Source organism: Panthera onca, chromosome A1, assembly GCF_046562875.1.
Source record: "Panthera onca isolate mPanOnc1 chromosome A1, mPanOnc1 haplotype 2, whole genome shotgun sequence".
Classification (NCBI taxonomy): Eukaryota; Metazoa; Chordata; class Mammalia; order Carnivora; family Felidae; genus Panthera; species Panthera onca.
Window position 1 is genome coordinate 105,509,020 of NC_138339.1, and position 12,777 is coordinate 105,521,796.

Here is a 12,777-nt window from a genome sequence, read left to right on the forward strand (position 1 = left end):
GACATCGATTTCCATTCCCTGTGGTGGATGTGGGGTATCTCCCCCTACATTCCTCCAGTCCCTTCTAACACCTGTCTCTTCTCTGTGCAGGACTTCAAGTCCTCTGGTTGCAATGGTGTTTTGAACATGTTAGTACACTGTAGCAACTGCAGTTTTTCTGGCTTCAAGAACAAAAAACTCTGTTTATCACCACCTGTGGACTCCTGTAGTCACTCCAACCTCTGACCACAGATGGTCAGGTTTATTTGTTTGACAAAAACAGAAAAGTTGTCTATGTTTTTTTTTTTTTTTCAATGCTTATCTATTCTTAGAGACAGAGAAGGCATACACAAGTGTGCAAGAGCAGGGGAGGGGCAGAAAGAGAGGGAAAGAGAGAATCCCAAGCACGCTCCTCACTGTCAGCACAGAGCCCCACACGGGGCTCAAACTCACGAACCATGAGATCATGACATCAGCCAAAATCAAGACTTGGACATTTAACTGACTGACCCACCCAGGTGCCCCTCTCTCCTATTTTAAACACATCTTCCAGAGTCTCTAGGATCAAGCAGCTGTGGAGCAAGTTAAAGTCTTAAATGTTTGACATTATTTGTTTAAAACAAATTCCTTTATTATTCTTACGATACCCTTATTTATTGTTTTCTACTGTTATTTTCAGTTCCTGAAATAGCCTACATATATTTAAGAACAATTTTATTTTAAAATTAACAATGTAGAATTTACATACATGATTATATTTAAAATATACCCTAATTATATCTTTTTGTATTTATGTTTATCAACTGTCAATGTTGATCCTGATTAAAACTTGAGTACAGGAAATGGAATCTGAGTTCAGATCAAAATATGGCTTATTTCAAAATACCAGAAACATGATATGCCTTTTATTTAGCAGAGTTTCTGTCATTTGTCACCTATGACAGAACAAGATCTGCCCTTGGCTTTTGGTAAGCTGAACTTTTTCAATGGCTTGTCATTACCATTTCCTCTGTCACTTAAATTTCCACTATGGGTTTGCAGAAGGAGTTCCTTGAGTTTGGTTCATCTGACCTTAACAGCTCAAGCTCCACACACTATTGAAAGCATCCTTGATCTTCAGCACAAAACAAAAACAAACAAACCCAATCTGAAACTAACAAAATTTTCCCTACTAATCATGGCATCTAGTTATATTCCTAGAAAAGTCTTGCTGACCTTTAGTGGAAAGTAATATTAGTGGCCAGAATCAGGCTACGTGGGGAGTGTGTAGGATGGTACTGGATATCTGAGCTGGAGGGAAGCCAGGAGCTAACTGTTCGTTACCTTCTTTAGAACAGAGGGGAAAAATTATATTTGGCTATGATTTAATGAAGAGTCTAAGTTCACACAGATGGTTTAAATTTAACTAAACTAAGTCCTTTTTTTGGTCTCAATGTGAATAATTTAAATAAATTCCCCCTCTCTTTTCTAAATTACTGTCTTTAATATTCATACGCATGCCAAAAATTGCCATACCAATTCATTTATTTGAATTATAATACCATTAAAAGTACAAGGAATCTCATTTTTTTAAAACATAATTGTATTTTTTCCAAGTATTTCATTCAATAATAATCACAATACATTAATTATTTCACCATTTCATTTTTGGCTACAGAACTAATGTGTTTTTTTTTTTCTAATAAACCAAGTAAACATGCATGGAACCTATATGGGAATGTCCCTTTACTTTCATAAGCAAAATACAACCTTATGTGTATTTGTATATGTATCTATCTATGTTATGATTATTTTTAATCACAGGCAGTTTTAGTGTTTAGCTACAATATTTTCAAATGCCATTAGAAAAACCAAAGGTATTTAGTGATTTAGTATTATGAGTAAAGTTTCCACAAGGCAATTGAGAATATCAGTGAACACAATTAAGTTAATAACACATTAACACAAAGCTAAGAATTATCAAAAACACGTAAAACATGAGACATTACCCAACACTTCAAGTGTGACAATTTCTTATGTCAAGATTAAAGTTTTAGAAGAATCAAATCACAAAAGATCACAAAATACATGGTTTGATATGCATGTCTACAGTTCTTTGTTTACATTATTGATGTACCCATCAACCAATCCAGGTATGAGTGTATTCTACAGTTCGGCGCATAAACAGAAATATAAAGTGTTATAAGGTCACAGTCACTGAAAACATTAATCACTTTATCTTTAATGTGACAATCTATTTTTTTGATAGATTGCAACATAGCATGCCTACAACCCCCATTTCTCCATCTTATGGTAGCTGTACAATTATCAGAGAGACAACGTGAAATCACATACGAAGAATCAATTCACAAACAAAATAAGGCCTCTGTTTATCAGTAAATATCTTCCAATTAGGAACAGTAAGCAAAGAGACCCACAAACTGAGAATTATTAATTTTTAAATTGTATCTATCATATATTATTATATTACCTTTCATATTCAAAACATTTGAGATAAAACCCCCCAACATTAAGTCTTAAATTTATTTTAACCACAATATGAAAAAAAAAATGGCTAAAAACAACAGTGAAAAGTGTTAAGACCAGTGAAGAACTTACCAGGCATTAGAACTCACTAGAAAGCCACTGCATTCAAAGCAGAACGGTGTTGGCCCAGAAATAGATAAGGATCAGAACACGGAGTCCAGAAATAGATCCAAATACATATGGCATCTTTATATGTGACAAGAATAACATTTCAACCCCATGATAAAGGTTCTTGTAATAACGAGAAATTAATAAAGACAATCCTACCTCATATCATGTGCAAAACTTAACATTGCAGTAAGACTTGAATGTTTTAAAACTTGAGGAGAAAATGTAAGAAAATATTTATATGACCTTGAGATGGATACACCACCCTGAGCAAAACAGATTATCTCAGAAGCAATAAAGAAAAAGACAGACATATTTGATTAATTAATAATTAACAATTTTCATTTGGCAAAAGACAACACACACAGAGACAAGAACTGTAAAGATATATTTGCACATATCTAACAAACGATTAACGTTTCTAAGACACTGCAGCTCCCAGAATATGTGAAAGAAAAACACAACCAAGCAGGAAAATGGACAGTGGAAATGAATATGCAGTGAAGAAAGGGAAAATTCACATGGATACTAAACACATGAAAATATTCTCAACATCCACAAGAGTGAAGAAAATGTAAATGAATGACCAGGGATAATGAGATTGGTAAGCATCAAAAGGAGCAGTGACATCTAATGCAGATGAGAATGTCAGAAATGGGCACTGTTACGTGCAAATATGATTGGCTATTCCTTTGAGGAAACTAATTTAGCTTTATCTGTGAAAATTAAAAATACACATACCGTTTGACCAAGCAATTCCACTTCTGGGAATCTATCCTATAGAAGGAAAAAAAAAAAAGGACCAGTACGTAAGGACACAGGTACAAAGATGTTGATTGCAGCATTGTTTGTTGTGTGGTAGAGGACGAGGGGGGCCAGGAAATAGCACGAAAGCATACTGATGGAGAAACGATTAAATGAAATGTGATGTATCTATAATATGCAATTATTAAAAAGAACAGGATAAATCCGTAGATGCCAACTTGGAAGAGATTGGTGAGGTAAGAAAAGCAAACTGAAGGGTAAGTGCTAGAATCCCACCTTAAAATGGTAGCAACAGCAGCAACACAACAATGAAGTTGAAAACACTCGTGTGTACATGAAGGAAGGAATAGAGGAATACAGACGAGACTGACAACACCTGCCCAGGGTTGTAAGTGGAGGCAGGGATTAGAAGGGATGGGAATTATTTACATCCTCTTAGTGTATTTCTGTGTTGTTTCACTATTTACCAGGAGCACCCTATTAATTTTGTAATTTTCAAAAATATATTTAAGGAACAATGATTAGCTCTTATTAGCGGTAGTAGGGCAGTGTCTCCACATATTCATCCTCAGTGAAAGAGGAGCAAATAAACAAATATTTCTTTCTTTGCTTATGCCAGTCATCACAGTATTCTTGTTTAATTGCTTGCCCAATATCCATCCCATCTCTCTCCCATATGTCTATTAGCCATGTGGTTTGGGTGGGTCGGATTCCCAGGGACTCCTGAATAGTCTAAGCCAGTTCTGTTGAAAAGAACTACAACTTAACGCCACTTCTATAATTTTAATTTTCTAGGAGTCACAGTAAAAAAACTTTAGAGACACAGGTGAAAGTATTTTTAATCATGTATTAGCATTCTAACTCAGAATATCCCCAAATAGCACCATTTCAACATACAGCTAATACACAAATTATTAATGAGCTATTCCACATTTTTTCATATCTCAACTTGGACTAGCTACATTTCAACATCTCAATAGCTACATGTGGCTAGTGGCTACCATACTGGAGAGCACCAGTCTAAACTAGTGAAAGAATTGTTTTAATATTACCATATTCAAGGGGGACACATAGTTTAGGATGGCCTACTCAAAGAAAAACTCACAATGACAGGAGAAAAAACATCTCCTGGTGGGAATGAATAAGAAAAAAAAGTATGAAAACTGCTGGCAGCCACATAGAGCTATGAAGGAAGCCTCAAGGGGGGAGAAATTGGGTCCTGTGGCAACCATGAACCTCTGGACAAACCCCTGCGACAAGCCTGGACTATTAGTTACATGAGCTGGTAAAGTTCCTTTATTTTTTCAACCACTTTGAGTTAGGTTTTTTATTACCCGCAATCAAAGGTATCCCAATTGATGTTCATCTATGGCCCAATGTTCAAACAAATGTTTTCTTCTTAAGCAAGTTAACTCAGATGTTCAACATTTCTTCCATTTATTTGTAGTCAAGGCATGCTTTTGTTAAACTAGCTTTATTTGGTAAAGCCTTTTTTTTAGATATCTCCTGGAAACATTTCTGAAGACTTCCACAGACTAATTCCTGATCATCTTGGGTAATTGTCCATGATCACCTCTCCTCAAGACAATAAGGACATGAGGTGCCAGAAAAATCTATCAGTTCCACTCCCATTCCACCCTCTTTTCTAGTCTTTCCTCTCTAGACCAGGGCTCCCCAACTTGAGCACTACTGATATTTTGGGGAGATAAGACTTTGTTGGGGGCGGTTTTCCTGAACATTGCAGAACGTTTAGCAGCATCCCACTAGATGATAAATCCCACTCGCCCAGTAGTTGTGACAATCAAAAATGTCACTACACACTGTCAAATGTCCTCTTACAGGACAAAATCCCCCCTGGCTGAGAACTGCTGTTCTAGACCAACCACCAGTTCAAGTGCACAAGTGACCTTCATTGTTCTGTGAGACTCAGTCATTGCAGCAAGCATACAGTATGATGCTACTCCTATCCTCTGCACCATAAGCTTTCCATGCACACATGAGGTTCTAGAATCTCATCTGTTCATGTGTTCCTCCTTCCCTCCCATACTAGGTTGACCCTGAGCTCTCCATTGCACACTTCTTTCCAAAAGAAGTGTGCCTAGATCCCTCTAACTTCACCTTGAAATCATTACCTGAGCTGCTCCCCGAACCAACCACCCAACCATTGCTCTCGGGCTTCTTTGAGGGGATTTTTTTCGACAAAGTATGTGCTCATTTACGGCCATTCATTCCTCAAGTCAAGTTCCCACAGCTGGGCCACTCAGCTCTTCCATCAGTCCATCCTGAGGGACAACTCCATCCCAGTCTCTCCACACTGTAACAACTCACACTTTATTCTTCCTAATCCATCTCTAAGACTAGAGTTCCACTGTAACAACCACTGGAAAACTCTTCACAGCTTCTCAAACTGATATAAAAATTTAATCCAATTCCAATAAAAATCTCAACAGGTTTTTCTTTTTGTGGAAACTGACAAACTGATTCCAAAATTAAAGAACCTAAAATAGCCAAGACAACTCTGGAAAAAAATCAAGATGGAGAACAAACACCCACCTAATATCTAGACTTATTATAAAGCCATAATAATCAAAACATTGTGGTACTGCTGGAAAGACAAATAGGTCATTGAGAGAACAAAGTTTGCAAAAAGACACACACATATAGTGAGAGCAAGTGATTTTCAACAAAGGTAAAAAACAATTCAGCAGAGAAAGGTTCATTTGTTCAACAAATGGTGCTGGAACAATTAGATAACTACTTGCAAGAATATGAGCTTCAATCCATGCTTCACCCATATACAAAATTAACTCAAAAGGGATTACAGACTTAATGTAAAATCCCAAACTATAAACATTCTGGGGGGAAAAAAAACCAGGAGAAAAGCTTTGTGACCTAGGTCAGGTAAAGATGGCTTAGATGCAACACCACAAGTATATTCACCGAAGGAAAAAAATGATAATACAGATAATACAGATTTTAATTTTAATAAAATTGAAAACATTTGCTCTTCAACTGATGCTGTCAAGAGACTGAAAACACAAGCCACAAGTTGGGAGAAAGTTTACCAATCATATATAGCAGTTTTATCTATTATGGCCCCAAAGTATAAGCAACCCAAATGTCCATCAACAAACGGATGGCTAATCAAACTGTGAATAGTCAAACTGTACCCATTCGATACGATATTACTTAGCAATAAGGAATGAACTATTAACATATGCTACAACATAGATGAATCTCAGAATAATTAAGCTGAGTGAAAGAAATGAGATTCCCCCCTCCCAAAAAAAAAGTACCGCCAGTATTGTTCCATTTATTTAAAATTTGAGAAAACGCAGGGAGTAATAAATCAGTAAAAAGAAACTTCTGGGCAGGATGGCTACTTCATTCCCTTGATATGGTGGTGGTTTCACAAGTATATACATAAGACATTTATGAAATTGTGTACCTTAAATTAAGTACAGTTTACTGTATGCCAATTATGCTTCCATAAATCTATTTTATTTTTCTGAAAGATGTCAGGGGGGAATTATTAGCTGTTGGGGGAAATATTAACTGGTAGACCATGTAGGCCTCTACTGCTCTGGGTACAGCTGAAACTGGTTCATGCTACATGGGATTTCATAAGAAGTGTTTCTGAAGGGTTTGTGTGCTTGTTTTGTTTAAAATTATGCAGTGGAGTAATAGAAATAAAATTCAAAATTCCTGGGTACTTAACATAATACAGCCTGGGTAGTGTTAAATCAGGGACCAAAGGTATGTGCTGGAGAGGGAGAGATTTGGTGGAGCCTCAAGAGGTACCAATTTCCACTACCTTCACTGTAATTCTCTTTTTAAGTATATCCCGAGACAATCACCACCATCACTATTCCTCCTGTGGTTTTCAAGGTAAGTCTGACCACATCTTTCAATAAAAAAAAAAAACAAAGAAAGAAAAATGAGAATAAAGCCAAGTGGCCTGAATTCTCAAAGATAATAATTAATTAGCAAGCTTTAACCAGATGTTTGATGACACTATTTTTCCCTATGATTCTATCAGAATCAACTGCATTTACATACAAATTGGCAATACTTTGGAATCCCACCTAAGAAAAAGCCACCATTTTTCCCTTAAGACATGAAACCCATGTACTGATCTATTAATTTCTTTTCAGGATATGATGTCAAGTGCATTTTTAAAATATACTCCATTGCTCCCAAGTGCTTCTTTAATCCACAAGGACTGGTTTTAGCATTTAAACTAATTTATCCTAGACATAAAAAACCTTCTGCTTATTCTCCCAGATAATTGATTCTTGATTTGTTAAGATACTAAACACTACACTTTATACCCTGAAATGCAAAACCACTGGTGAACTCACTTGTGTGCTCCATGCAGAGCAAATACCATTTAGTGCCTCAGCAGAGAGGCCAAGGAGAGCTCAGAAACAGAGAACACCCCCTCGCTCTGTCCTGCTGCCAGCACAGGGGGAAGGTCCTCACTGTCCCTGCAACAAACACTATCATTTGTTTCACAGCAGCTACATACGATGTCATATGGTGCCAACTTCTCAAAGCGAATGGTTTTCAAAAAATAAAAAGAAACCCAAAGATAAGCTCTGTCTCAAAGCTGACCTAAGGAAAAGCACAGACGACCACCAACATTAACATTGTAAGGCTGCATTGGAAGGGCGCCTGGGTGGCTCAGTTGGTTAAGTGTCTGACTTCAGCTCAGGTCAGGATCTCGGGGTCTGGAAGTTTGAGCCCCGTGTCTGGCTCTGTGCTGACAGCTCAGAGCCCGCAGCCTGCTTCAGATTCTGTCTCTCCCTGCCCCTCCCCCACTTGTGTGTGAGCGCTCTATCTCCCTCTCTCTCTCTCTCTCTCTCTCTCTCTCTCTCTCAAAAATAAATAAACTAAAAAAAAAGACTTCATTGGAAAATCACGGTTTATTAAGAGTTTGGCACTCAATGGTAATGTCATCCCAATGTTAATCTCATTGATCTGGATGACACAACACAAGTTAGAAATCACTTTTCCTATACAGTCAAGAGCACAAAGTATATGCCACACTAATATTTTCTAACAGAATAAGAACACTTTCACATAAAGATCGACAAAATATGCAAATATATCTTGAAAGGTTTTACAGTTCTAGAAAAAAGGCATTTGAAAATCTTCCCCTCCATATAATAGGCATATTTGAATTTATTATGATTACAATATTCATTTCGGAAAAAATCAAAATTTATTCTTCTGTGCTAGGTCAAATTGATGCCACCTATTTTCACATGCAAATAAAATTCATAGAATATACTTAATGAAACCTTCCCCCCTCCTTACAGAACTATCTGCATTGAATTTCCTTATGGTACCCATCACACGTTACTTGGGTGACTTAGGAGGTGAAGAAGATCCCAGAAGACCATGGGAAGAGAAGTGTACAATGGGGGGCATGTTCAATGGACACGTCTTAGGTTCCAAAACTTGAGCATGGAGAAGCCCTCAAACTCATCCCAGGAGAGGGGACTTTATATAACAACACGTTAAAAGACAATCCATGTGTGTTCAAATAAAAGAAGTGACCCACCAAGGTGCTCTCATGTGGGACCCCTACTTCAGAAAAACAGAGGGACCACTCAAAATAACTTTGCCCCAGCCGATTAGGTCAGTCAGCTGCCACAAGGAGCTAAGAAAAAAGAAAAAAAAAAAAAGAGCAGGGGGTTGAATTCTTTGGAGTCAGAACAGCTGAGGAAAGGGCAGAGATTCTAAGGTGAAACACCAAGACGCACGCCCAGTCTTCCAGCTACCACCCACCTCTCCAAGGCTCCCCTCAGAGGGCCTGACTCACTACCACACCCCAGGGTAAAGAGGACAATACAGAACTCAGCTGCTCCACTCATGTCTGACTGGATAATGGGCACACCTGTTACTGCGGCTGGGCCTACCACACCCCGCCAGCATGGCTCTTCCTAGTCTCCTTATCAGTCTGAGTAAACTTCACATCCGGGCATATCTGGCATGTGCCTGGAGGTCTTCCCTTTGGTTGCAGCTTTAAGTATAAGTATGAACACTCAGGAAGAGCTGGGGCTAAGCTTTCCAAAATGTTCAAAGAAATCATGACAAGCACGGTGAAGTCAAGCATACTGTGTGGTGTCTACCATTTGTTTTAACCACACTGTGGATGTTGATGCTAAAATTCATGTCTTTCAGAAGACAGCACACCCACATCCTTGCTGATTATCTCTTTCCAACTCAACTGTATTACACTCCTCAAACGGAAAGGTTGCCTTCCAATCCCTGTGTGTAGGAACTCTAAATTCTGATCCCAGTTCACAGAACTATCCTGAATACAAGCAAATCTCAAATCCTCTCTGTTGTTAGTTCTACATTTCTCAAAGGCATGTTCCATCATATTTCTGTTCAAGTTTCTTCTAGGTATGAAATCCTGACTAAAATTTTTCATATGGACATATATAATACCCCACTTCATTTTCCTCAACACCTGCCTATCCCAAAACACAATTTTAAGAAGTGATGTGTATACTACACTGAGAAAAAGGATAAGTAGATTATTCTGGAAAAGGGGCCACTGAGCACAAAAAGTGCCCGCAGAGCATGATGATATAAAGCCAGAATATGTATATGTTCTGTCCTCACAGCCACCTGGAAACCTCCTGTTACCAGGCTTGACCATCATGGGATGTGGGGGAAAGACCTACCCAAGGATATGGGGGCCAAATGCCTCTTTAAAACCTCACCATTGACAAAAACTGGGGGGGGGGGGGAACAGTCTTTTAGAAAATGCTAGGCAAATGATCTGGCTTTAAAGGAACTTCCTCTGCCTACTTTGCAGTCTCTGGCCTAATTCTACAGGACAAAAATAAGAGATGGGGGAGAGGATGGTACAGGGAGGGCTTAATTCCCAGTATGTTCTGTTTCACAGAACACTTACATAATATAGTATGTCAGACACTGTTTTAAACGCTTTACAAATGTTAACTAATTTAATTTTCAAAACACTCTCCATCTGGGGCTCCTGGGTAGCTCAGTTCGTTAAGCATCTGACTCTTGGTTTTGGCTCAGGTCAAGATCTCATGGTTCCTCAGTTCAAGCCCCACATCTGGCTCTGCTCTGACAGTGCAGAGCCTGCTTGGAATTCTCTCTCTCTCCCCTTTTCTTTCTGCCCTCCCTGGCTTGTACTCTTTCTCTAAGCAAATAAATAAATGAAAATAAAAAATTTTACAAATGAGTAAGCAAATGAGGAAACAAAGACACCTAGAAGCTCAGTAACCGTCTGAAGGTCACAGCACTGGGTAAATGGTGGAGACCGGACTGAAACCCAGGCAACGTGACTCAACTCCAGGCTCTGAAATGCCTACTGAGTTACAGACTGGAGAAGTAGCTTTTGGTGAGAAACATCCATCAAGTGGCCTTAGGGGGTCACCCTACACAAGCCTTGCTGAAAAGGATTGCACACTGAAAACTCTTTCCAAAGTCCTGTTTGACTCATTTTTCCTTAAAAGTTATTCTAGTAAATGTGAAGTAGAGAACGTTCCCTTGGGCCTTATGGGCATCCAGAAACCCAGTTTGCCACCATATACCCTGAAGCTCTAAGAGCAGTTGTTCTCAACTGGGAATGATATTTTAGGTTCACCTTGACAGCTGGTGGAAAGTCCATAAGCTCCGTCCCAAACTACCCCCCCCCCCCACCACTTCCCCTCCTCCAGATTCTAATTTGCACTCTCAAGTGTTTTTGGAAATGTGAATGCATAAACCTCCCTGGGGGACCTAGCCCTTCCTGCCCTGGAGCAAAATTAAGGTTTTCCTCAAGGTTTCAAAGGTAAGAAGATCCATCCTATGTTGCTTCTATCCAGTAGATCTCCTCCCACCCACTTCACAGAAGATGAATACATGCATGTTAAAAGCCGCTGCAAATATATGCCAAATACCAAACTGGCTATTCGATGAATATATAAATGCAATTGACATTCTTTCACAGGCTGAAATCCTCTCTTTACTCTCAGGATATATTACACCATTCTCTTTTTATATAAACATGCCACTTTAAATGCTAATTCAGATGCAACACTCAATTTTTCCTTCGTTTTGTTTCTGGGTTTCTAACATTCAAAAGGACACTGGACTTCCACTTGCCTTTGACAAGGGATATTTTGAATTCTTGCTTCAATATGGGTGGGGGGTGGGAGGGAAGAAAGTACTGAAAAGAAAACTAAATTTATTTTAAAAGTTATCCAAATACAAGTGTGGTTTTACTATGTCCTTTATTTTTCTCCAAGTAAGCCCTTTCCGTCTGTTTCAGGAAATGCTGCCTTCACCTTGCTGAAAATCCCACAAATCTAATTCAACTGGGTTGTAAAATGAAGGCTATTCCCTCTCCTTGCATTCTAGACTGAAACTATTCATTTTACTCAGAGTACTTTTCTAAATAGTTCGTGAAGGCAGTATGTTCTGGCTAAAATACAACTGAGGGAATGGAACTCTTCTGTTTTAAAAACTACACATTTCTTGGGCGCCTGGGTGGCTCAGTCAGTTAAGCATCTCACTTTGGCTCAAGTCATGATCTTACAATTCATGAGCTTGAGCCCCGCATTGGGCTCTGTGCTGACAGCTCAGAGCCTAGAGTCTGCTTCAGATTCTGTGTCTCCCTTTTCCCTGCCCCTCCCCTGCTCGTGCCCTGCCGGTCTGTCTCTCTCTCAAGAATATAAACTTTACAAATTACTTTAAAAAAATACACATTTCTATGTATGCCAATGACATCAACCCAAGGCTACTCAATGACACAGAAGGCCACTTCCTAGCTTGTCTCGAAATGATAAATTCCAACCAGTCCAGGACCTTCAGTCCAATATATCTAAAGTAAGATAAACCATCTTCTACATCCAGCAGGCCCAGCTCCACCCAGAAGTTTCTGACAACCATGAGCATCCTCTGGCTTCTGTCATCCTGGCCACCCTCTGACAACACTCTCCCTCTGTTGCTTACTCATCTTCCATTCCTTTCCTGCCATGCCCAAGAGAGCCAAAATTAGAAAGAAGGGAGGTAAGTTTGCCACCCATTGATACATTTATTAACCTACACGTGGGGCAGAACAGTTCTTGACAGCTGCTCCCCTCTCTGGTTGCCTCATCTCCCATCAGTCCACCAGAAAGACATTCCATTAATGAACCGTCTGCTGCTGTGCTAAACACAGCTCAGTGACAAGCTGCCCAAAGGTATGTACCAGTCAACGAGACACTGAAAAGAAAAGCCCTTTAAGATCCAACTGAATGGATTTCTAGTACTAGGATGTCTGGCACCACGGCAGATGTATTTGAGATGCTGGTCTTCTTTGTAGGTAGGGGGGTGGGCTTCCTAGCAGACCTGAAGAAGGGGGAGGCCAACAGACAACTATCTAGGCAT

The 12,777-nt window shown here is 39.1% G+C and overlaps 1 protein-coding gene across 8 annotated transcripts in view; it reads right to left on the minus strand.

Annotated features, from left to right (window-relative positions):
* The window catches only part of MAST4 (microtubule associated serine/threonine kinase family member 4), a 564,301-nt gene that overhangs the window by 257,143 nt on the left and 294,381 nt on the right, over nucleotides 1-12,777 (minus strand). For 4 of the 8 annotated variants that reach the window (XM_078449270.2, XM_078449275.2, XM_078449255.2 and 1 more), the window contains one exon: nucleotides 3,355-3,390. The exons of the other annotated variants lie outside the window; for them this stretch is intronic. In XM_078449270.2, the coding sequence (XP_078305396.2) occupies nucleotides 3,355-3,390 (36 nt within the window). The remainder of the gene's footprint in view (nucleotides 1-3,354; nucleotides 3,391-12,777) is intronic. 8 annotated transcript variants of the gene reach the window in all.